This window comes from Rhyacophila brunnea, unplaced genomic scaffold, assembly GCF_057557595.1.
Source record: "Rhyacophila brunnea isolate RB1 unplaced genomic scaffold, BYU_Rbru_1.0 scaffold_12, whole genome shotgun sequence".
In the NCBI taxonomy this organism is placed as follows: domain Eukaryota; kingdom Metazoa; phylum Arthropoda; class Insecta; order Trichoptera; family Rhyacophilidae; genus Rhyacophila; species Rhyacophila brunnea.
Genome location: NW_028232774.1, coordinates 2,616,040 through 2,642,645, shown reverse-complemented (window position 1 = coordinate 2,642,645; position 26,606 = coordinate 2,616,040). Strand labels below are relative to the sequence as shown.

General features: G+C 35.9%; 1 protein-coding gene across 1 annotated transcript; it reads right to left on the bottom strand.

Moving 5' to 3' along the window:
* Positions 1–1,490: 1,490 nt before the first annotated feature.
* Positions 1,491–25,640, bottom strand: LOC147077653 (uncharacterized). The gene is made up of 6 exons (XM_085940060.1): positions 25,620–25,640; positions 10,495–10,604; positions 8,435–8,639; positions 6,909–7,061; positions 3,723–3,944; positions 1,491–1,892 (listed from the first exon to the last, which is right to left on the bottom strand). The coding sequence occupies exons 1-6, from the start codon at positions 25,638–25,640 to the stop codon at positions 1,740–1,742; spliced, it is 864 nt and encodes a 287-aa protein (XP_085796186.1). The 3' UTR covers positions 1,491–1,739.
* Between the last annotated feature and the right edge of the window lie 966 nt (positions 25,641–26,606).

Genomic DNA, 26,606 nt, shown 5'->3' with positions numbered 1-26,606 from the left:
TAGCTTTACTCTGCAAACAATTTCATCAAATATACATCCATCTATAGACACTTATTGTGCCAGATAGATGTAGTTTTTCACCTGTTCGAGCTGAATGCCATTGATGAGGATCTCTTTTTGGCCCGCAAAGCATTTTAACATGACTTTTATACATTTATTTTCAAGCCTACTTTGTTGCTTACTCCAGCGAGTTACTGCATTCTGCGTTGGAGGCCTTCTGAGTCTTGCAAACTATTATTTATTGTTATCGGCAAAGCGTAGATGACTCACGTATTTTACATTTATGGGGACCCGTGTCATTCCAGTCAAGTTGTCTAAATAAGTCTTCAAATGTAGCTGTAAATAGTTTAGGTGAAATTGTATCACCTTGTCGGACTCCTTTGCTGATAAGAAATGCGCGATAGTTTATGAAGATGTTGTTGCGCTACTGTATATATTATTGAAAATATTTATATAGCGCCCGGGGATTCCTCGATTTCTGAGTGCATCGAGTATTGAAAATTTCTTTATGGAATCGAACGCTTTCTCATAGTCTATAAAACCCATGGATAGCGGCAGCTTGTATTCCTGTTACCGCTCTGATTTCTCTGATGACTTGGATAATATGGTCCATAGTGCTGTATCCTCCTCTAAAGCTCGTTCTCCTGGCTGGTTCTCGTCTAGTACATATTGCAGACGGTTTGAGAGAATTTTATCTTAGTGGATTATTGGATTTGCATCCTTCTGCCTCTAAGGTAGGTATGGCACTTGCATCTTTATTCTATGCATATCTTGGATTAATACTTTCATCTCTCTACCACTAATAGATAAAGCCTTTAGCATGACGATTCTTAAAAAAACTCATTTTCCCCAAAAACGGAGTTGCATCCGTCTGCCTCTGAGGTACAGATATAATGATGATTACGCGGTATAAAATATTATATATATTATAAAAATACGCCCTATTTCACGGTGACACCGTATATGTATAATTTAAAAAAGCTGTGACGTGTATTTTTTGCTGACCGGGTTCACTCAGTCCCATCCCGTCGCCGCGGTACAAATCTCGTTCTCCAAAGGATATGGATAAATTAAAGTAAGTATACGCATACTGGGGAGCGAATCAAATAACCCCTGTGTGAGTAAAAACGCTTGCTGTATGTCGTTGTTCAAAACTGATATAGTCTATAATAATTATTATTAATAATTAAGTAAATATTCTTAAGGACGCTTTTCAGATGTGATTAAGTAACGACTCAGACAGTCATTTTACTGTTTGTAGCTTGGTACATAATGTATTATATGAGAAAGTATGTAGGTTTGTATATTTAATAATAAACGGCTAAACCCCATCACATAGAAAGTCACCGCGAGCCGCTACTGGATGTACTTTGAACTTATATAGAAGTATAATTGTATTGTCAGTATTGTCAATGCTTTTGTATGTTTAAATTATGTTTTCTTTTTATATTTTCACTTTTATTGCTTTTATTACTTTTTTCTTCTTCTTTATAATAATGTTTCATGTCATGTTGTGAACGTCTTAAACTTATAATTTTTAATGTCCACAATATGCTAAAAATAAATAAATTGAAATTGAATTATAATTTAGTAGGATTGCTGAGAATAGACCGGACTAGGGAATGCTAGATATAGGAATAATAGAGGATGCTAGGGATCACCCTGGGATGTTACGCCACTGATGAAAATTATGACAAAAGTTAGACACATAATTTTATTTACTTCTTCATAATATATATTTATTTGCATGGTTCAGTGAACCTTTCTTGGATGATCTTTTCGGTACTCGTGTCCGCCTCTTCTTGTCTTATGGATGAAAGTAGATTGAGCCGTCTCTTGCGATCGTCGCAGCACTTCATGGGAATAGCAGGTGTTGAAAACATGAGCAATTCCTGAAAAGTAAAAAGTGTCATCAGAGTGATCATCATCATCATCATCAGCTTAAATTTATCCACTACTGAAGAAGAATGGATGTAGGCCTCTTCAAGCTGCTTCTACTTCTCTCGGTCCTGTGCGTTGCGTTGCCACGTACTTCCCCAGAACTTTATCATTTCATGCATCCAGGTCTATATTGTCTAAAGTATATTGATTATAGTTCTATGCCGTCAGCAAGTTATCTCGCTCTATGAGGTTTATCGAGTTATTCGAGTATCACATCAAAGGTGAAGAAGTGGCGTTGGACCAGGAACTACAGACATGCCCCCTCCCCTACCTAACCCAAAATTTTTGCGAGGTAAATTTAAGGGTATTCCTTGTATTTTACATGTTTTTTAAATCCACTTGAATCATTAAATTGTTGGCACTCGTCATCATAATATTATTATGAAGCACTGATTGCGACCCTCTTTTGTGGCAGCCGAGCTACCCTTCGCCATATTGGATAAATAGCCATTCTTATCAATCAGATATAAAATAATTATAAAGTAAAATTCTACACAATATGAATTATCATTTAATTATACCTAGGCTTAGGATTCTTAGGTATTAAAATATTGTTTTTAGGGGCCCCACAACAAACTATCAAAAATATCTATCTATTTCAGACAATTTTGAAATATTTAAGCCCTATTTGTTATCACATATTTTGAAATAATTTTGGATAATTACATATTTTAGGCTTAAGCACATATTTTCACATAAACACAAAATTAATTAACACAATAACACTAGTAAACGCAATTCTACAAAGTCACTAAGTGGTGGAGCAAATTAATATTTTAAACAATACTGCTGCTAAAATAAGAAAATGTTCCTGTACCAATTGGAATAAAAATAAGTACAAAATTAAATTGTGTTTTAAATAAAAATACTGGACTTCAAACGCTGCACAATATTAAAGATATTTTGGAAAATCTATCAGATGCCTCAGATGTTTCAATTTTTTTCTACTTCACAAATAGTTTCATTTACATACGCAATATTAACATCTCTAGAACTGAGTGGAAAGAAGTTTTTCCACGTATAAAAATTTCCTAGTGTCAAATCGTCAATGATTCACTTTCGAACATTTGAAGCATTATTTTATTATTTATTGTAATATAGCGTTTTCTATTTGTGAATAAATAATAAATTAAACTGTTGAAATATACATTATGATTTATTGTGATACTTAATTTTTTTTTGACTATGTCCGATCCTAATAGGATCATATGGGCCTCCACAGAGTAGAGGTTTGTATTAACAGATTTTGTTTTTTACGAGAAATGGATGTCAGCCACTTGCTCAACCTATTAGGTCCATACCCTGACTCACACACAAATTGAAAAACAATATGTGTACTTGCCAGACCCAGGATTCGAACCTGAGACCCACGGCGTGATAGTCCAACGCTTATGCCGTGCGGCCACCGTGGGCACCTTTTAGCACCTTTTTATTTCTAAGCACATAATTATGAAATTTTAATAACATATTTTCCAATTATATCTACATATTTTAGGTACCTATTATTATTTTTTTAGTACCTAGAAACCCTTAGGCTAGGCCCACACTACGCGGTACGCCAATACGTTTATTACATATTATAATTTGCCGTCATCGGACAGATTACGCGGAAGATCGGTTGTCTTGATCTGGTTGATTTGCGTTCCGTCGCGCATCCTCCGCGACGGAATTTCCGCGTAGTGTAGGCCTAGCCTGAGCCTAATTATACCAATCATAGTATCACGTCAAATTGCATCGTACAGCCATATATTTCAGCTGAATCAAAATCAAATATTACGTACCTCATAATAGTATTGTCTCGGCAATATACCGAAGGTGTCTCTCAATATAGGCGAAAGTGTTGCTGCAATCACAGCAGCATGGCCTTTGTCCACGATATCTTCAGAGTGATACAATTTCATGGTAATTTCTTTCAAAGCGCAAGGCAGCATTCTACCGTATAGTTTGAACAATTTTTTTATTGGATATACAAAGCCGTTTTTATAACATTGTGGAGCAGGTAACTGAAAAATAAAACTGCGTTAATATCACTAAAGCTAACGGCTCTATATTATATACAATGAACTGTTATATAAATTATAAATATTAGATGAAGACCAATTCAAAAATCTAGTTGATTTTTTTGGTACTAGTTGGTTATCCTGGATACAGAGGCAAACACATTTTGAAAATAGCCGATATACTGGATTATTTGCCGCTGTATCCAGGATAAACGTATAGAACCATTTTTTTAAAATACAATTTACAAAATGGGCATAATTCTCGATGATTGGTTAAAGTCGATATTCATCACTCTACCAAAAAATGGCGAATGAAAATGAGTGCAGTGAATTTAAAACAATTATTATTGAATATACATATTTTGAAAACACTTCTGAGAAAAAAAATTATATATTTTTAACCAATAGAAAAAATCTTTTTTGAAAAAGTGTTGCCTGAAACCCGAGAGATGCAGATTTGATCCTGCTGGGTATCTTACTTTTTTCAGAAAAGATTTTTTCTATTGGTTATAATATATATTTCTCAGAAGTATTTTTAGATTTATGTATGTTTAATATTTAGAATGTTACATTCTTAAATCTTTTGAATTATTCGTTGAATAAAAAAAATAGTTAATTATAAATCATTAGCAAGTTCAAGTAAGTTACAACAAAAAATCTTGAAGTGATGCGTGACGTCGGTAAGTAATTAAAGCAATACCTATTTTGATTTAAAATACAAAAGCCGATCGCCCATAGTAACTCAATTTGGAAAGCGCTTCAGAGAGTATTAAGAGCCACTAGTTAAAATTTGTCGCAATTAAGTTTGGTGGTCTATGTGCATGGGCGCGAAACCCGAGAAATGCAGGTTGGATCTGCTGGGTGTCTTGTGAATTATTCGTTGAATAAAAAAATAGTAAATTTAAAACAATTAGCTTGATACGCTAGGTACCGGCTATAATGTTAAAGATTTTGTCAACAATTGTTCATAATAGGGAATTTTGAAAATGCAATGAAGACATAAATGACACACGATGTGGCTTCAGAAGAAGCGGTTTCAACACTCGCGAAGCACTTTTCAGCTTGAATGTTCTAATGCAAAGATGTCGAGATTTCAGTAGGTATCAGTGGCGAAGGGTAGCGATAGGCTGTTAAGACCTGACATAAATAGTCCACAATAAACTTTGGGCCGTATGTATGAGATTACCAAATTCTTTATAAGCTATTTAACCGATGGTCCACCATAAAGCGTATAGCACTGCTTGTGACGTTAGCAATCAGACGTCACACGTCATTCAAAATGGCTGCTTCATCTGTTACTTTCAAATGTCATTTTAACAATGCATTCATTACAAACAACGTTTGCTTGAGGCCCTCGTTCATTTTGTAGACTCTGTAAAACATTTGCGAACTGCGAACACAGTTCCTAGTCGTGCTGTTTATTAAATACGAAAATTTTGATCCGTAGTCTATAATCTAGATATTAGGTAACTGATACAATGCCTCGTATTTCGCTTACAAAACGCAATATTTCTCATGGAGAGATAAGATGGATTTACGTAAGATTACGAAAAAATATCTCCGCTAAACGACCGCAAAGATAGGTACCTACTGCTGTAACCAGCATTAAAATATGCAATTGGAAGCATTCTGCATTATTCAAAATATTATGGTACCTACCTACCCAGTTAATTATTGTAAGATAACTGTAATAAACAAGGCACAACTCTCAAATACACTGGAAACATCAATAGTGTCATACGGTGATTGGTATAAATGATAATATTATACAGAAATCATTACATATTATTATATAAATCCATTTGCATTTCTTTCATTTATTCTTATTCTGTTTTGACATCTCTTAATAGAAGTGATTGAAGTGAAGTTAGTCATAATATGTATGTATTGCCACCAAATGGAAATGTTTACTGGCGATACTCTATCTTTTCGTAAAGTAGAATTATAAAATAAATGTGATAAAATAACTGATAAATTATTTAAAGTTCATAATAGTTATTCATTTATAATTATTATTATTAATATGGTACCGTTCGCACACTTTCAGACACATTTAAAATTTCAAAATTTTAAATTAATAGTCGGGGAATGAAATTTTATAAATTTGCCATTATTTGGACACCATGACACATTATGAAGTCACATCGTGATGTTGCTAAACATCGAATTACATTTGCACCCATGCATACAAATGAGCAGTATATAGCCTACAAAGTATTTGGGAATCTCATGCATACGACCCTTTGTCTACTAAGTCTACAATTTACAGATGGCGTTGGTTAGTTTTAAAAAATATATTAAACCCTACCAAACCATAATGGTTTGGGACAATTTTGTGCACACTTTTTCATTCATACTTATGTATTTGCATTCGAATAAGAATACATATTACACATAGGTACTGTTGGTTCATTATTTTAAATTCATTAAGCCCTGCCTAAGTCAAACTATAATAGATAAAAAATATTATTTTACCTATAAAATATTCAAAGTTATGTATGATTTAATTGCATAATTTTAGATATTTTAAAGATATACGAGTATTTTTGAGTATTATCTATTATAGTTTGGTTTCACAGGGTTTAATTGAATTTTAAAAACCAACCAACAGCATCTGTAAATTGTAGTCTTATTTCAATGAAAACAAATAAGTATGACTGAAAAAGTTTAGTGTGCACTATTTATGGTGGATCTTAACAGTCTACCTCTTTTTACCCTACCACCCTTTGCCACGGGTAGGTATATTAATTATTCAGTAGACAGGGATGTAGATTTTAAATTTTCACATTGGCAGTACGACGTCGCAAATTTTCTAAATGCAACAAAATTGGTCTTTGCGACTACCAGATCGGAAACACAAAGGCGGTTTGTAGATCAGAAAAAATATTTTCACAAGGGTGTCGCTAAACCCGCCGGTGACTCGGGCTCTAACCGACATCGAGAAAAGGTAGTTATTTATATACTTACAAGCGGATCGGCGTTAGTACATCCTGCAGCCAAAAGAATGCTTCTCATAATAATGCGTCTTGTTGGTCTGTGCTCCGCAGCAAGTAACCGCAATGACTCAGCGACGAATGCTATATCATTGCATTCCGCCTGGCGAATTGTAGCATTGACACCCTGAAAATATAATCAGACTGATGTCGAGTCATCATTCAATGAATGCCTAACCCAGTGGTTCTTAACCGGTACACCGTTGTCTAGTTGCAAGTGCACCGCGAAAAATATGATAAAAGCAGAAAAAATCGCGTATCTAGTGAAAGCCGGTGAAAGATTTAATGTGATTTGGATTTTACCGAATCGATCGCACGCGTCTTCCGTTGGCCTCACAGGTTTCCGTTTCATAAATGAAAACAAAACAGGGAATCAATCAATTAAAAAACCCACCGAGCGTGCGATCGGACAAGTTGTTTTCGATTCTATTTCTAATAATAATTTAGAAATTTTTTTAATATCACGGAGGAATTTGTGGGAATGGTGCTCCGTCAATGGTAAGCTCATTTAAGGTGATACCTTATTTAGGTATGGTCTCAATATTGAAGCTCGATTTGATATAAATAAAAAGGATTTCAAGTTATACACATTTATATTTTTATTTTTATGATTTAGAAACCACGCTCATTTCGAGCCATGATTGTAATCTATCTAGTAACATCATAATAATATTTATTTGGTCAACGGTAGTATTTTTCAGAAATCTTAAATTAAACATTCCCATAATATAAATAGGAATGTATTATTTAATACCATAAATTTTATTATAAGTACTTAATTAATAATTGGATACGAAAAAAATAAATGTTATAACATTTTCCCCTGTTCTGAATTTTCATAGTTCGGTTTATCGCTGTTCTGTTTCGTCGCCATTCTATTTATTCGTGTTCTATTTATTCATGTTCTGTTTTGTCCCGTCTCCGGTAATACTATTTTTCAATTTGCATACAATGGAACTATGGTACAAGCTATTTTCGGAAGGTGGATAATGAATTTTGAATGGTTGGGCCAATTATGGTGGCGCTCATTCCTTTCTTCTCACCTACCTCGAATTGGCAGACATTGTTGCAAGTCAGCAGTTACGGGTCATGAGTCGACCGTGATTGCAAGTTACAGCCAGCTAGTTCAAGACAGCCGACGCGCCAATACGATAGACCAAGGTCGCGTTAACCACAGAGTGACTCATCTAAAACGCATCTGTTCATGCTGCGTTGCGCCAAATCTGATACGATTTGGACGAACGTCACGTCTATCATCCATTCTAAGCTTGTCATCATAATTTATCCCAAAACCCAAATGAAACCATAAAAGTGACATTCCAAGACATCCATTTATCGGTGCGTGAGTGCATGAACACAAAACCAGCTCCAGTGCGCGCCAGCCTTCTTAACATAAAAGTCCACTAAAAAAAGCGCAACCAACTATTTTTTGCCAAAATATCACATTCGACTTGGAAAACTTGATATGTACAACAAGCTAAGAATACGATGATATATTACCTTTGCAACGGTGCAGACATTAATATCATTAATATCGACTGAGATACTAAGATACGTGGTTGCCAGTATAGCATGTGTGCTCACAGTGTACTGGAAGATGTTATAATCTGTCAGCAACATTTCTTGGAGAACTTTATACAGCTCAGTCACTAGAACAGACGGTGGACGGAAGGCTTTGGAGTTCCACAGTTTAGGAAGCTGAGTTCTGGAATAAGCACATTGTTAAATTACATTTTAGTCAACTAGAAAGGTGCATATTGAGTATAACGCGAAAAGATTATAAAATATACCAATGGATACAAAGGCAGGCAAGAGTAGGTACACGATGTGATAGAGGTTGCCAAGCTGGTAAAATGGCATTCGGGGGAATATGTCAGTAGAAGGAAAATCGCTAAACAAAAATGCTGTGCTACTCGATGGGCACTTAACGATCACAAAGACCCCATAAAACCCGCTGGATCATCAAAATTTCTAAATTAATTCGTTATGTGTTACATCGCAGCCGGTCACACGCCAAAAGCGTTACATCGGCGCGTCACACGCGAAAAATACACTCTGATCTGTTTTCCCAAACGCACCAAAAGAAATATAACTTCAAAAATCTGTTAATACAATTCTCCCCTGTCTGTGGAGACTAGTGAATACAATCCCGAGCCAAAATCTTGATCCCGGGATCTCGGGATGACGATTTGACGATCCCGGGACTGGTCCCGAGATTGGCATTTTTTTCAATAGTTAATATAAATTTTCAATAAGTATAACGTTGATAAAATCGGTCAAAAATAAATTTAGTATAATTTATATTATTTAAGACATTTATTGTGTACGGTCAATCTTGGAAATACCTAGGCTTAATGGAGTAAATATTATTGTAATATGTATAAATAATAATGTGAAGGTAAAAGAGTTTTATTTATTTATGAAAAGATAACAAATACAAGTTCAATTAAAATAAAAAATGACAAATGCACTAAAAACGTGGTAAAAGTGCAAAGCATTGTTTTTTTCCAATCTTTCTCATTTTTAATAATTCATATTAAAAAATTTAAATGAATTGGCGACACATGGGTGATAAATCAAACTTCATACAAACTCAGTTTATTTCTAATGTATTTGTATATTATTAAAAGTATTTTTTTCTGTCGTATTTTCGTTTTTATTTTATTTTCCATAAATATTTATAAAAAAAACTCAATCCCGAGAGTTTAGGGACTATGTTTACCAATCCCGGGATTTATAGGTATCGAATCGATTAGGATTGGAATCCCTAGTGGAGAACCATATTATGATCTTATTATGATCGGACATGTTGGAAAAGTCATTTTTCAATTTTGTGTGACATTTCTTGTTTTGCCTGTGTACCCTTGGCATTATCTTGTACGCTGGGGCTCAGTACTCTAGAGAAATATTGATAGGTATATGTGGTTTTAAAAAAAATTGGGAACGATCAGCAGATGTATCAAAAAATTCGGTGTGTGTTCTTCTTTGGCGTAACAAAACAAAAACAAAACTTGTGATAACCTAGATTCTTCGACTAGCTTGTAAGAAAAGTACACATGTAGGAAAACGGGCCGCTTATTGAAGTGCCGTTGGTTTATTTTTATATACTTTAACTTATATTACTTAAATATATAATGGTTTCTCATTGTTTTTATTTTTAAAGTACCAAATGTCACTCTGACGTTTAATAGTTTGTTTACGTAAGGAATTGCAAATGGCCGACAATAATAAATTCGCTGCCTAGGCAACGGAACAATTCTAAACTATAATATTATACTGTATAATCGTCACGAAAAGGTAGTGCGTTCGGCTGATAATCGAACAATCGGTGGTTCTAATCCAATCGAGTGCGTTTTTTTATGTGTTACATGTTACACGCCAAAAATACACGCTGATCTGATTTCGCAAACGTGCCAAAAGTAGTATAACTTCAAAAAAATTCTAAACCAAGATATCCAAATAATTTGTCTGTCAAAAGATGTCGTTGATAATAAAAACCATTTTTCATACAGGTTATTTCTGATCAGAAAAATATATTATTATGTAGTGTAGGTACTAACCGTGCAAATTTTGTTTCCTCGACAGGATTGTTTAAATCGACTGTGAGTGTATAGTTGGGGCATGGCAACGGACACAGTACCGGGCACGGGGTCAGCGCATCGCATGCAATCTGAAAAACATAAAATTGGTATTAGGCATTTCAATGTTGCCCCCCCCCCCGAGCCCCTCAGATGATGGTTACTTACACCCTGACGGCTAAAATTATTAAACATGGGACATGCTTTGCCTGCTGATTCTCTGAATGCTGGTTGTCCAAATTGCACAAGCTGCACGCTTAGGCCTACAAAACTTTATTCCGGCTCCCCATTGAAGACGGGAAGTCAAGGAGTATGTCACACGGAAGGGTAAATTAATGTAAAGATAAATTTAGGGGCGTTCCTTTTTTGAAACGGAAGTGCAATTTACTGCAAAGGAGGGGCTTGTTATTTCACAGTTTTATCACGTTCTTGTTCGACAATTTTGCTAGTTATTGCTAATACCTACTTCGAATGCAATATTATTGTAATTAAAAAAATGGAAACGCATTTAATAATATGAATGAAATATTATGCAATTAAAGATCTTCATTTACTGCGAATATGTTACGTCTTCGAATTCGAAATAATGTTATTACTAGCACTACCATTAGAACTCGCAATTTAGTTCTATTATCTGACTATAGACGATCTTGGCTCCATGTTTTATACTATATTATATTATGTAGATAGTAGATACACCATGTTAAAAATCTTATATTTACATTGTGTTTACCGTTGAAATAACTGTCTTTATAAATTATTGGAGGGCCACGCAGTAGGCATTATACATTACTTCAATTCAAGTTGATACCATTTATAGTGGCTTTGATTCAAGAAGAGAACTAGAGACAAATATGAAATCTAATAATATCCTTCGCCACTATGCTTCGCTTATTATAGGTGAAAATAGTGTTTTACTTTTTTTGGGAAGAAAATAATATTATCCCGCCATAGTATCACCACAGTGAAGCTATGCGACCTGGAATACGCCGATGACGCAGGTCTATTTAACAGCTCAATCGAGGGCATTCAAAAGACAATCGACAGGTTACATGACAACTCGTTTCGCGTTGCTTTTCAAACCAACGCGAAGAAAACCAACGTTTTATGCAACAGCGCTTGTCTTGATACAGATTTCAGATCTGATTAGCGAGGGGAAAAATATCCAGAGCGTCGACAGCTTCAAATACCTGGGGGTACACATCACGAGAGATGGCATTTTGCAGAGAGAGCTCGCTATCCGGATGGGAATGGCTGGAGTAACATTCAACTCGATGCGGAGTGTCTGGGGCTCATGATTGTACTCGGTAAAAACCAAATTCCGCCTATTCGACGCTTGCACTCTGACGGTGCTGCTTTACGGTAGCGAATTATGGCCCTTTTTATACGGACACGACTGATGGACCCTGTAGGCAAGGAAGCGGAAGGCAATTGATGCCTTTGAGATGTGGTGTTGGCGATGAATGCTTCGTATTTCTTGGACGGAGCACAGGACTCACCATTCAATCATGCAGATAAAGGAACGGCAATATGTTTGAGATGAATTCTGCAGTTTTTTTGGACATATTGTCCGGCGCGGACTGGACAACCTGGAGATACTGATGGTTTTGGGTGGCCTCCAGGGAAGGCGAAGCAGAGGAAGAGCGTCTGCGCGCTGGAGCGACCAAGTGAAGGATGGAAAGTCTTGTTCGCTCAAAGGATGGCAAAATTAAAAAGTGGTCACGATCCTCAGTCATGAGTGTACGACCAAGAAGAGAAGACAAAGGCTCAGAGCAACCGTATACTGAACTTCTAAAATAGATGATTGCGATGGATATGGTGTGCGGTGGGTTGTATGACTTTAGGAGTAACGATGAGATAAGAGAACACATCAAACAGCTTCTCATCACGCTGAGAGTGAAAAAGCGACGTTGGGCCTGGCTCAGCTACGTGCTGTGGATGCCAGAAGAGAACTTAAAACTGGCTTGCCTGTTCTTCAAGGTTCTTCGGATTTCGGCGTCCTGGAAGGCCGTTAAATACTAGCTATATAGTGAATACGGCGAAGCTACGAGATGCTGGTTTAACGTGAAATGATGCAAAAAGACTGGCGAGCGACAGGGATTCTTGGAGGCGCCTCGTTGTATCCATATGCTCCAACTAAGGGGCGGATACGCCGAAGACGAAGAAAACGTAGTGCGAAAAGTTACCTGAGTAGTTTAATTAAAAACGTATTATAACTCAACAATTAAACTTACTCCGTTGGTTACTAAATATATTTCTAAAGAAAAGGAAAATAGTATATTAAATTTACGATTCATCATAATCTTGAATTTTAATTTGACGTATCAATAACAATTTATTTATTATTTCTGTATTAATAACTGAATAGTGTAGGTATATCTTATCAGAAAAACTACATTCAAATAATTAAAAATCGACTTTATATAAATAAACACTTCATAATAAATCTAGATTACAATATTTTATACGATTTCTGAGGTTTGAATGTTTGTCTCTAAATCAATTCTACCGACAATTAATTCAATGAAAATGAATAATTGGTGTGGACTACTAAAGAATAAATACTTTACGCATATGGAATGTTGCTAAACATGCTTTTTAAACTTTTATTATACTACGTTAAAATTATATTATCATATTATTATCTTTGAAGAGTAAACGGTAAAAACAATCTACATATTTTAACTTTTGACATCAATAATAATGTCGCCTGTAGGCACCTGTTGCATATTATTATTATTATTTGCATTCTGGTGATACTACTTCGTAGCGAGACATGGCAACATGGAAATGAATGAATACAAATCGAGATATTATTGACTTCGAAAAATGTTTTTAGACAATTTTATTCTTACCAAGCTACCGATTATAAAATGTGTTATATTATTTTAGGTTAGGTTAATTTATTCAAATTCTATTTGGTTTTATTTCATTATTAATTAATTCAAATTTTATTTATTTTTACATGTCATAGTGAACATTACTAATTATTAATTCAAGAAATATGATTTAAACAGTATTATATAAAAGTTATTAAACAGTAGAAATACAAAAAATATAAATTAGATACAAGGAAGTAACACCGAATAAGCTAAGCAGACCCTATTTTAAGAATTTATAAAACAATGCCCACCTATATACGTATTCTCACGCAATTGGAATATATCAATGTCCGAAGTGATTTGGTTGAACAGTATTATTGCCCTCCCAATTGGCATTACCAATGGTAGATTAATTCTGCACCTTGGGAGAGCAAACAACTGATTCTCCCGATTTCTAAGATAGTTATCAGGGACACACAGGTCAATACTACCAAGAATGGCTGAGCTCTTTCTGTTTCGTCTTCAGTAAAATTATGAAGTACATGCAGTAGCGCGCTTAGTGACGTAGAGGCCTGACTGATTTTGAGCCTCCCACGATAATGAATATTGATAATTTTCCAAATAAATCAATGCATTCAAAGAATTTAAACATTTTTTTATTACCTCTGATACCTACCTAAATCGTTACAAGTTAATTGAACACAAATCGATATCAATAGAGCGAAAGCCGAGCTGTGAATTTGTTTTGTGATGGCGACGGGGGAATTAATTCTTAAATCGTCTAAAGATTACTAAAAAATGTTACCCATTTACTTGAAAAAGAAAACATGTCAATGAATATATTATTATTATTAGTAATAGAACAATAAACATAACATTAAATGGACGCATGTTGACTTTTTATGACAAATTATGTTTTGTTCTGCATGCGTCATTTGCAAAATCTTCGCGTCGCGTAGTCGTTTTAGACCGTGCCCCAGCTGAAGTATAGCCTTAATTTACCCTTTTTCAGTTCTAATCAGGAGCTATTAGAAGCCCTACATTTTTTATGCCGGGATTTTCTTATGCTTTGGGCAATACCTATTTTCCACTCAGAATGTAAGAAATATGCATCTTTCAATAATATCAATATAATTTGATAACTGAGTGGCAGGTATTAACTCTTCGGAGGCCCACTTTTATTTTTTCTCACGAATCAGTTGCGTCATGTTGCGTTAGAGTAACGCGCTTCTGTGTACATGAATAAGTAATTATATCAGTTACAATACAGGACATCACTTGAAATAGCCCTCCGTAAGGATTCGGAGAAATAGCCAGGCAAACCGATACAAAGATACCTCCGTGTCCGGAAACTTATACGTATGCAGTTCGCCGTATCACACACTTCATCGTCAAATGTTGTATCGGAAATAAATGGCCGTATATTAAAGACCGACCAACCACTTTGGGTCGTATAGTACTGACATAAAATTCATGTCTAAATAAAACACGGTTCTTGTCGGTTTACACTTTACAGGAAGCCAGCAGCAAACAAATTATGAAAATACCCGATATACCTACTGGATTATTTGTAAGGTAAGGTTAGGTTTTCATTCTTGAATTCATGAATTTTTCCCAAAATCAACTATGATAGATATCCTCAAAAAAGCAGGAAAGGATGCAAATGAAGTACTTGCACAATTGTTCACAGCCTGCATATGCAAAGAGGATGTCCCAGAGGTATGGAAAAATGCCAGCATTGTCATTCTTCACAAAAAAGGTGACAGAGAAGACCTAGCAAATTATCGTCCAATAAGTCTACTCCCTATTCTCTACAAGACGTTCACAAAAATTCTCTCAAACCGTCTGCAAAATGTACTAGACGAGAACCAACCGAGAGAACAAGCCGGATTTAGAGGAGGATACAGCACTATGGACCATATCCAAGTCGTCAGAGAAATCATAGAGCGGTACCAGGAATACAAACTGCCACTATGCATGGGTTTTATAGACTATGAGAAGGCGTTTGATTCGTTAAAGAAATGTTCAATACTCGACGCACTCAGAAAACAAGGAATCCCTGGACGCTATATAAATATTTTCAATAATATATACAGTAGCGCAACAGCATCTGTAAATCTCCATAAACCATCGCGCAGATTTCCTATCAGCAAAGGAGTCCGACAAGGTGATACAATCTCACCTAAACTATTTACAGCTACCCTTGAAGACTTATTCAGGCAACTTGACTGGAATGACAAAGGGATCCCCATAAATGGAGAATACCTGAGTCATCTGCGCTTTGCCGATGACATAGTAATTTTCTCGCAAGACTCAGAAGACCTCCAAAGCAGAATGCAGGAACTCGCTGAAGTAAGCAACAAAGTAGGTTTGAAAATAAATGTAACAAAGACGAAAGTCATGTTCAACTGCTTTGCAGGCCAAAAAGAGATCCTCATCAATGGCACTCAGCTCGAACAGGTGAAAAGCTACATCTATCTGGGACAACAAGTATCTATAGATGGATGTATATTTGATGAAATTGTTCGCAGAGTAAAGCTAGGCTGGAGTGCTTTTGGCCGCCTGAATAATGTCTTCAAAAGTGACCTTCCACTGTGCCTAAAGCGCAAAGTGTTCAACCAGTGTGTGCTTCCCGTGATGACATATGCGTGTGAAACATGGGCCCTAAGTAAAAGAGAGATCCAGAAACTTAGAGTAGCACAACGTGGTATGGAGAGGTGCATGCTGGGCATAACGCGAAAGGACAAAAAGAGGAATGAGTGGATAAGGAAGCAGACAAGGGTTTGCGATGTAATAAAGTTTATTAAAAGCCTTAAATGGAGATGGGCTGGACACATAGCTCGAAGAAGAGACAATCGTTGGACAAATCTAGTCATCCAGTGGTATCCAAGAAGTACAAAACGTCCACAAGGTAGACCTAGAGGCCGCTGGATCGATGAAATGATAAAGTTCTGCGGAAGTACGTGGCAACGCAATGCACAGGACCGAGAGAAGTGGAAGCAACTTGAAGAGGCCTTCATCCAGCAGTGGATAGATTCAGGCTGATGATGATGATGATGATGATTGAATCTAATAAAATTGTAGACCGTATAGTTATAGTACGGTCATCTCTTTCCGATAAGAAAGCTCACGGCGAACTTTGCTACGGTGAAATGTTTTACGTACAATTTACAAGTAACCAGATACCTCACCCCAAAACTTGGCAGATTACATTAGATTAGACAGTTACAACATGATACTACTTCAAACAATCATTCAAGTCACTTTTAATGTATGTTTAAATAAGCGATAGAGCACAATGCATTAAATTTACTTCATTTTATTTAAAAATGCCCCCCCATCAAGGTTGTTGAAAAACTCTTTCTATAGGGATAGAGCCTAAACGCATGCAATTGAAGCAATAACGAGCATAGTTCTACATAATATGAAATTAGTTGCAAGTGACTTCGCATTATAGCTACATTGGTTTGCAGATATCTTCACACAATTGCTATGATATTAATTTGCCAATTTGCAGGGCGTATAGGTACATAGATAATCCGTCACGACGAGTAGACGAGCAGCTAATAAAACTACACTTTATTTTTTACCTCATTATTTACTTGACAATCATATAAAATTAGTCTATAACCGTTTATAACTGCACTCGAGTAAGTAATCACAATGAATATACTGACTTTAATGACATAACTTAATATTTGTGGAGATTACCGACTTAATCGCATGCAAAATAATTTCAAATATCAGAAAATATAACGGATAAAACTCCTTGTATTTATAGTCCAAATTCTTTGGACCCATGAATATGGGGTCCACTACACTATAAGGTCTTGCACTACCCCTATTACCTACACTAAAATTAATATTAATTCATTTATTGAACTTACACCATCGTTAACACAGCTTATTAGGATTATTGTAAAACACAGGATAACGAACATACTATTAAATTTATGATCCATTTTATTCAAGTATGATTGATATTTAAATTATTAATACAAAAAGACGTAGTTATTGGTAGCAAATCACATATGATATTATTAGACACTGCATTCAAAATATCACAAAAACGATCTTTTATACCCGTTTCTTATGTCCAAAAAAGCGGATTTAAGCATTCAGGGGCCCTATTCGCAATACTAGTACCTATATTTTTGAAAATAATATAATTCTTTTCTCGGTCGTTTCCTCATGGCTGAGAATCGTTCTTCTTCTTCTTTCTTCTTTGGCCATATCCGCCCCTTAGTTGGAGCATATTATGGATACCACGAGGCGCCTCCAAGAATCCGTCGCTCGCCAGTCTTCTTGCATCATTCCAGGTCAAACCAACATCCAGTAGCTCTGCCGTATAAGTACTATTTAGTGGCCTTCCAAGACGCTAGAATCCGTTTGGCTTAAAGGACAGGCAAGCCTGTGCTTTGTGTGTTATAAGAAGGCTTTCGATAGTCTTCACCGCCCTTCTCTCTGGAGGATACTGGGAGCATACGGGATCCCCCCAAGATCATTGCCATAATCAAATGCCTGCACAGGAATAACGAATGCTGTGTCAGAATTGGTGACACTGTCACGGCCGGAGTCAGACAGGGTTGTGTCTTTGCTCCGTTTCTCTTCATCATCCTCTTTGACTTCATACTACGGAAGTCAATACCACCTGACCGAGGCATATCTGTTACCGCCACGGCGAAGCTATGCGAACTGGAATATGCCAATGACGCTGTTCTATTTGACAACTCAATCGAGGGCACTCTAGAGACAATCGACAGGTTGCATGGCAAATCGTCTCGCGTTGGTTCGAAAATCAATGCGAAGAAAACCAACGTTTTATGCAACAGCACTTGTCCTGATCCAGGTTTCCCTCTGATTAGCAAGGGACAAAATATCGAGAGCGTCGACAGCTTTAAATACCTGGGGGTACACATCACGGGAGAAGGCATTTTGCAAAGAGAGCTCGCTATCCGAATGGGAATGGTTGGACCAACATCCAACTCGATGAGAAATGTCTGGGACTCACGACTGTACTCGGTAAAAACCAAATGCCGCCTATTCGACTCTTAAATTCGGACGGTGCTGCTTTATGAAAGCGAATTATGGCACCTTACGAAGGCTCAGAGCAACCGCATACTGAGCTTCAAAAACATATGTTTGCGACGGATACTGGGTTTCGGTGATATGACTTTAGAAGCAACGAGGAGATAAGAAAACGCACCAACCAGCATGGTGTCCATATGCGTCTACTAAGGTGCGGATATGGCCGAAGAAGAAGAAATCAATTGCAAAAAATTGCCATCAGCAGAAATACTAACGCAAATTTGAATAACAGAGGTCACCGATAATCAAACGTTATGACGTCATGCAAAAATCATTTATTTAACATTTTGTAAAATGGTGTTTTATTTTTTACCACGTTTTTCTTAGCTCGTATTCTTATTTGTCCGGTAGTTTTTTATCCAGTAAAAATCTTGTAATCGATTTTTAACTAACTTTCCGACTAGCTAGACATTTTAAACTTTTAAAATATATCAGAACAAGATGCCAATGCATTTTTTAAATACTTTTAGCCATCTTTAAGTAGAATTGAATTCATTTTCAGTTAATTCTGTTTTGTATGAAAAGTTATTTCGGAAGAAATCCGTAATCCAATTCACTATTATTGGTTGCTAAGGGGGTGGTCCTAGCAACTAAATTATTAATATATACATGCGTTACTATGAGAATCAAAATGACATTTCAGTATTCTATATTTGTTTGTTGCAAAATAGCAAAAAAAATGATTTGTTGACAATTGCCTTATTTGTCCTAAATTATTAATACATAGAATTGTTAAGTTTATATGATTCAACAGAAAATTTAAAAACGTGGTATAAAAAAAGTTCTTTTTATCTTGTAATTATTTTCTTTGTGCCCCCAATATGAATTAGTCTAAGGCCCGGCCCGTCAAGCCTAAATCCGACCCTGCGACTGACTTATATATATATATATCTCTTTAAGCCACGCGGGGTGAAATAACGGTTTTTACCGTTACCTATGCTAAAATTTTGTAGAATTTATATGTATTTAATGTATGAATATTGGTCTAGCGAACGATCGTTTCGTTTCACAGTTACCAATTAATATGAATATGAATTAAATAGTTTTTTTTTCTCCATATTATTTCTGCTATCTACATAATTTTCGATTGAGAATTTAAACATATTTCATAACGTTGATTGGTATCACTATCTCTTTGAAAACGAGCGACAACATGCATTTCATAATTATATATTATTATTTCTTAAATAATAATTTTCCAAATGGTTTCAGTGCATTTCTTTTCATTAATACTTTGGACGCTGAAGACGCACCTGGCGCGTAATGACCAGGCGGCCGATCGATGTAATTAACGTGCATTTTAAAGGTGGTAATTAAAAAAATCATTATCTAGTCAGCAGCGAATGAGTTAAGCACTGATTAATTTTGAATGCTCTCATTTTTACTTTACATCGATCAATGACTCCAATATCGACATAACTAATTCCTACCTTACCTTTCTTCCATAACATCCCAATTAATGTATCAAACCACCACCATCTTTAGATTAATAAAGCCTGAGCATAACCCCCGTTTCAGACGGGACACCGGTGTCGCGCTCGTATATAATAAGGAGGCCTTTGTATTCGAATAAAGGGGCCTTTGTATTATGTTAATGGACGCCCAGAGGTAATGAGTCAACGCATAATTATAAATTAGAACATAAAACTGGCTGCGGTCATAAAAACATGTGTATCGGCGGCTTGAGAATGTAGCGGCCGACGGAAAAGTGTTCCGGACACGCTTTGACTCATTAGCGAGAGGCGATCATAAACATAATACAAAGGCCCTTTTATTCGAATACAAATACCTCCTTATTATATACGAGCGCGACACCGGTATCCCGTCTGAAACGGCCTAACTTTTTGCACAAGCAACGAGTAGTCCACTGCCATACTATTTATTGATAACGTACTTGCAAGCAGAGTTTGTATTATATAATGACTGAAGGGTATAAATAAGTTATTACGAGGGTGGGTCAATAAGTCCTTAGAAAAGCCGACAGGTGGCGCGACTAGTACTGTAAGCGGTTTGTTTTCATGCAGCGGCACTACCGATTCAGTATGCTGCGAAGTTTCAATCAGATTGGTCGGGTTGTTGTGTGTTTCTCGTACATTTAAAAAAAAAATTTGCTTGTGGAAAATGGAAAAATGGAAAATGGAGAAAATTGAGTTTAGAGCTGTTATTAAACATTTTAATATAAAAGGGTTAACAGCAAAGGAAATAGAAAATGAGTTGGATTTAGTTCACGGCATATCTGCTCCTTCACTTGCAACTATTTATAACTGGTTAAATGAATTTAAACGTGGTCGTACATCAACAAAGGATGAACCACGCTCAGGACGTCCTGTAGAGGTGACTACACCAGAAATGATCAATAAAATCCACGATATGGTGTTAAGTGACCGAAGATTAAAGTTGAGTGAGATAATTGAGGCTACAGGGATCTCAAAAGGTAGCGTCATTTCTATTTTACATGACAAATTGGACATGAAAAATATTTCTGCAAGATGGGTGCCGCGTTTGCTCACAGTCGACAATAAACGCAATAGGGTGGTGGCCTCTAAAGCCCTGTTGTCGCTCATGCAACGCAATCCGGATGAATTTTTTCGTCGCTTTGTGACTGTAGATGAAACATGGATACACCACTATACTCAAGAGACGAAAGAACAGTCAAAGCAGTGGATTGCGAAGGCAAACCATGTCCAAAGAAGGCGAAAACCGTAAAATCAGCTGGTAAGGTTATGGCTACTGTATTTTGGGATGCACGTGAAATTATTTTCGTTGACTATTTGGAAAAAGGAAAAACAATAACAGGGGATTATTATGCATCTTTATTGGACCAGCTAAAAAACAAAATTGAAGAAAAACGGCCTCATCTAAACAGGAAAAAAATCCTCTTCCATCAGGACAATGCCCGTGTTCACACATGTTTACGATCAATGGCTAAAATTGAAGAATTGAAGTTCGAATTGGTCGACCACCCACCGTATTCGCCAGATTTAGCCCCCAGTGACTTTTTCCTTTTCCCAAACTTAAAAAAATGGCTAAGTGGACAACGTTTTTTTTCAAATGAAGAAGTCATCGATCGGACAAATGCTTATTTTGAGGACCTTCCGAAAACTTATTTTTCTGACGGTTTAAAAAAAATTGAGAAACGTCTAACCAAGTGTATTGAGCTCCAAGGAGATTATGTTGAGAAATAAAAAAAAATACAAAAATAAAAACTGTTTTAATGCTTTTTTCTAAGGAATTATTGACCCACCCTCGTAGTTATTGTCGTTTAGAATCGACTGTCACATTGACAAACGTCCTAGTGTATTATGATATTATTATACGCAGAAAAAGTTTAGTTACTTTGATCGTCACTTTCAATTATTAATAACACATAACCACTAAATCAGATGAACTCCAAGGTCTCCAAGATACGTTAAAATAATCTGAATGAAATCTGAAACTAAGAATACTCCGACAAGTGAACACGACAGACGCGTCAGTATGAGCACTCTATAGAAAACGACAGCTCATCCATAGACAACGGGAGGGTCGAAAAGTAGGACCAGTCGTGTAATGTATCGGCTTCCTTCTTCAGTGAGCAATGATCAAACACCATGTTTTCCATTATTATTATTATTATATTTTTAATTCCTTTTAAAAATGGTTCCTAAATCTTAATTATGATTAAATATATTGCGTTTTCGTTATATCGTATAGTTGTCTTTTTAATATTGTAAAGAAGATTATCTATATACAAGTTGCGGATGGTAACCTTTGGAAAGAGGTAGGCTGTGGAGATCAGAGAAAAAATAACATACTATTGTTGAACAAGAACTTCTTGTCCACGTGTTAAAATTGTGAACTAACAATCTCTCCCCAGTACAGCGAATCGCACTTCCGTTTTCAAATGAGGAACGCCCCTAAATTTATCATTTAATTTTACGCTGCCGTGGTGTACAGATCTATCAATTTACGTAATTTGAAGCTTTTTATAATCAAAATATGCCTGAAACGATCAGGAGTGACGTTAGAATATTATTAGTAAACTTTTGGCTTATTGCAAAGAAGAAAAAGTGTCGCATCTGAAAGGGGAGCTGATACATTATTTAAACACTCCTCTAGCACGCGTTTCCTCCATGACAGGTACCGTCACTGAGAAATCTTCTAAATACGACTACAGCGACTTCCTGTTATCGCCAATTTCTTGTTGTCTGACAGTAGTCAGGTATAATATACTTATGGGAAATAAGAAGATAATACGATATTACTATTTACTGATGAAGAATACATGACAACGACACTCTAAATCGATGAAATTTCGATAGCTCACCGGCGACGTAAAACTGAGCGATGGGCTTAAATTACGAATTTTCCTCTCCTTTTTCTTCTTCTTAGGTCATATTCGCCCTTTAGTTGAAACATATGGACACCACACGGCGCCTCCAAGAATCCCTCGACAGTCTTCTTGCATCCAGGTCATACCAGCACATTTTCATGACAACCTTCTTCAAAGGGGTCTAGGACGATTTGGCACCGCAAACTGGCCTCCGCCGATTGGCCTCCGGTAATTGGCCGCCGGTACAATCGGACGCCGGCCCAATTGGACGCCGACCCAATTGGCCTCCGGGAGGATTGGACGCCGCACAGTTGAATTAAATGCGCAAAGGAATAGACGTACGTTACGATTTGTTGCAGTAAATAAGCAAGTCAGTTTAATATGCTTCTATCTTCTCAGTAGTTGTTCCTTATACATTTCGCGCTTGACACATTTTTAATATAGATTGAGAATAATTATTATGCCTTATGATGTTTATTAAAAGAAAATAATTCTTCCCTCGCTAAAACTTAAAGATGTGCATAATCAATTAATTTATAGTCTATACATGGGTACTTATTTATATTTACAACAAATATTAAAAATAATGTTAGATGTTAGAATGAAAATAACATTATATTTCAGCGTTTTATCGACTTAATATTATAATAAAGCTTAAACCTGTATATTATTATGCATAAATGCGTATTTTAAGATAGTATGAAATTACAAACAAAATATTAAGTAAGTTATCTGCTATGTATAAATGTTTCAGTAGTTTGATTGATAAACTACTTAGGTACTGGGTGCCGGACGAAATCCCGAAGGCCGAAATCCCGAATGCTGAAATCCCGAATGGCCGAAATCCCGAAAAATAAAAAAATACAAACATCAATAATTGCGCAATTTTTGCAAGAGACACGAAAACCAATTTTTTGTGGAAATATAAAAAAAATGTAAAACACAAACATCAATAATTGCGCAATCGTGAATTGCGCAATTTTTGGAAGATACACAAAATCCATTCGTTCTACAAAATGGTGTCTCCTGAAAAAAAATTGCGCAATCGGAAAAACCCATTTTCCGCAAAAATGGGATTTGTTTCCCTTAAAAAATTGCGCTCACGATTGCGCAACTATTGATGTTTGTATTTTACATTTTTTTATATTTCCACAAAAAAATGGGTTTTTGTCTCTCTTGAAAAAAATGCGCAATTATTGATGTTTGTATTTTTTTATTTTTCGGGATTTCGGCCATTCGGGATTTCAGCATTCGGGATTTTGGCCTTCGGGATTTCGTCCGGCACCCAGTACCTAAGTAGTTTATTAATCAAACTACTGAAACATTTATACTTAGCAGATAACTTACTTAATATTTTGTTTGTAATTTCATACTATCTTAAAATACGCATTTATGCATAATAATATACAGGTTTAAGCTTTATTATAATATTAAGTCGATAAAACGCTGAAATATAATGTTATTTTCATTCTAACATCTAACATTATTTTTAATATTTCTTGTAAACATAAATAAGTACCCATGTATAGACTATAAATTAATTGATTATGCATATCTTTAAGTTTTAGCGAGGGAAGAATTATTTTCTTTTAATAAAAATCATAAGGCATAATAATTATTCTCAATCTATATTAAAAATGTGTCAAGCGCGAAATGTATAAGGTACAACTACTGAGAAGATAGAAGCATATTAAACTGACTTGCTTATTTACTCCAACAAATCGTAACGTACGTCTATTCCATTGCGCATTTAATTCAACTGTGCGGCGTCCAACCCTCCCGGAGGCCAATTGGGTCGGCGTCGAATTGAGTCGGCGTGAAATTGGGCCGGCGTCCGATTGTACCGGCGGCCAATTACCGGAGGCCAATCGGCGGAGGCCAGTTCGCGGTGCCAAATCGTCCCATTCCCCTTCAAAGCGCAGGGAAGTTATACATAGTATATACTTTTCCACATATTTTCTATTAGGTATAATATATACGAAGCCATTTTTATAACAAAACGGAGAAGTTGCTTGAAAGGATAAGAATTCTTAACACAAATTGTTTCATTTACGGTTTATACAGTGTTATAATATATACATCAATAATTAATCAATCATCATTAACATGAAGTAAAGATACTTGACCTTTTTTGAGTCGTTAATCGGATTTAAGCAATCTACAATACCGTACGCTCAAGGCCGCTAATAGAAAATCAGCGTATATATACGCTGTACTTTACACTCATTACATTTAACCCGGTCGATTGTTTTAAATAATTTAATATATTATTGTACACACTCTGCCATCTTTAAGAATAATGGTGAAATACATGCCACTATGATATACTTTTAATATATTTCCAAAACATATAATATAATATTTATAAGGTTTTATTTTTTCATAGAAATTCAGCCCGCCGGGTACAATCATGCTAATACCTCACAGGCATTTATTGGGTTAACACATATTTTTATTACAGTAATCAATTAAGCGTGGACTACAAAAACAACATTATTATGTCAGAACTGAATATTTTTATAAGAGAGCAAAAAACTTAATGCAATCTCTTCCTTGTGAATTATGAATTTAATTTTTTGTGATATTATACACTGTGTGCTTATTTTTCATTGAGAAAATAATAATTATTAGAACTTAAGAAGTACTTAACAGAAAAATATGTAAATGATGTCATTTGACATAATTATTATGATGTATATGTGGCCGCGGTGGCCGCGCGGCTTAAGCGTTGGACTATCACGCCGTGGGTCCCAGGTTCGAATCCTGAGTCTGGCAAGTACACATATTGTTTTTCAATTTGTGTGTGAGTCAGGGTATGGACCTTATAGGTTGAGCAAATGGCTGACATCCATTTCTCGTAAAAAACACATTCTGTTAATACAAACCTGTACTCTGTGGTCGGACATGGTCGGAAAAAAATTATGTGGAAGACAAAAGTAATGTTCAACTGCTTTGCGGGCCAAAAAAGATCCTCATCAATGGCAGTCAGCTCGAACAGGTGAAAAACTACATCTAACTGGGACAAGACGTGTCTATAGATGGATGTATATTTGATGAAATTGTTCGCAGAGTAGAGCTAGGCTGGAGTGCTTTTCGCCGTCTGAATAATATCTTCAAAAGAGACCTTCCACTATGCCTAAAGCGCAGTGTTCAATCAATGTGTTCTTCCCGTAACCACATATACGTGTGAAACATGGACCATAAGTAAAAGAGAGATCCGGAAACTTAGAGTAGCCCAACGTGGTGTGGACAGGTGTAGTTCATGGCCCCCACATCTTGAAGCGGGCCCCCAGGCTAGAATCTCCGGTGGGTTCCCTACCGATCGTTAAGGCAATAGAAATGGCGTATTTCAAAAAAAATCTTCCGTATTCTTAGGATAATAATTATTATTATAAAACAATCATTATTCGTATGATGTTTTATCACATTTGAATGGTCAAAAACATAGCTTATAATCAGTCTCTTTAGAATTATCTTCAAATGCGGTGATCGTGCCCATTTTCTGAATGATAAAATGCCTAATTTTTGTCAAATTTGGGATCACAGAGATTATAAATATAATTTTTTATCGTAAATATTTCACTATGCGCGACGAAATTTTGGACTCGCTGGCATTCGGAGAGCGAACGTCGAAGTGTCAATACGTCAATTTGTTTCGTGATGGCGACGGGGGTATTAGTTCTTAAATCGTGTAAAGATGACTTAAAAATGTTACCCATTTACTTGAAAAAGAAAACAAGTCAGTGAATATATTATTATTGAATATTATACGAATCAATTATATTATACGAATAGAAGAAGATGAGGATGGTTGTACTAATTCAGAAACCTTTGAAGGCTGCGCACAATAACTGGTCAAAATTTCATCGCAA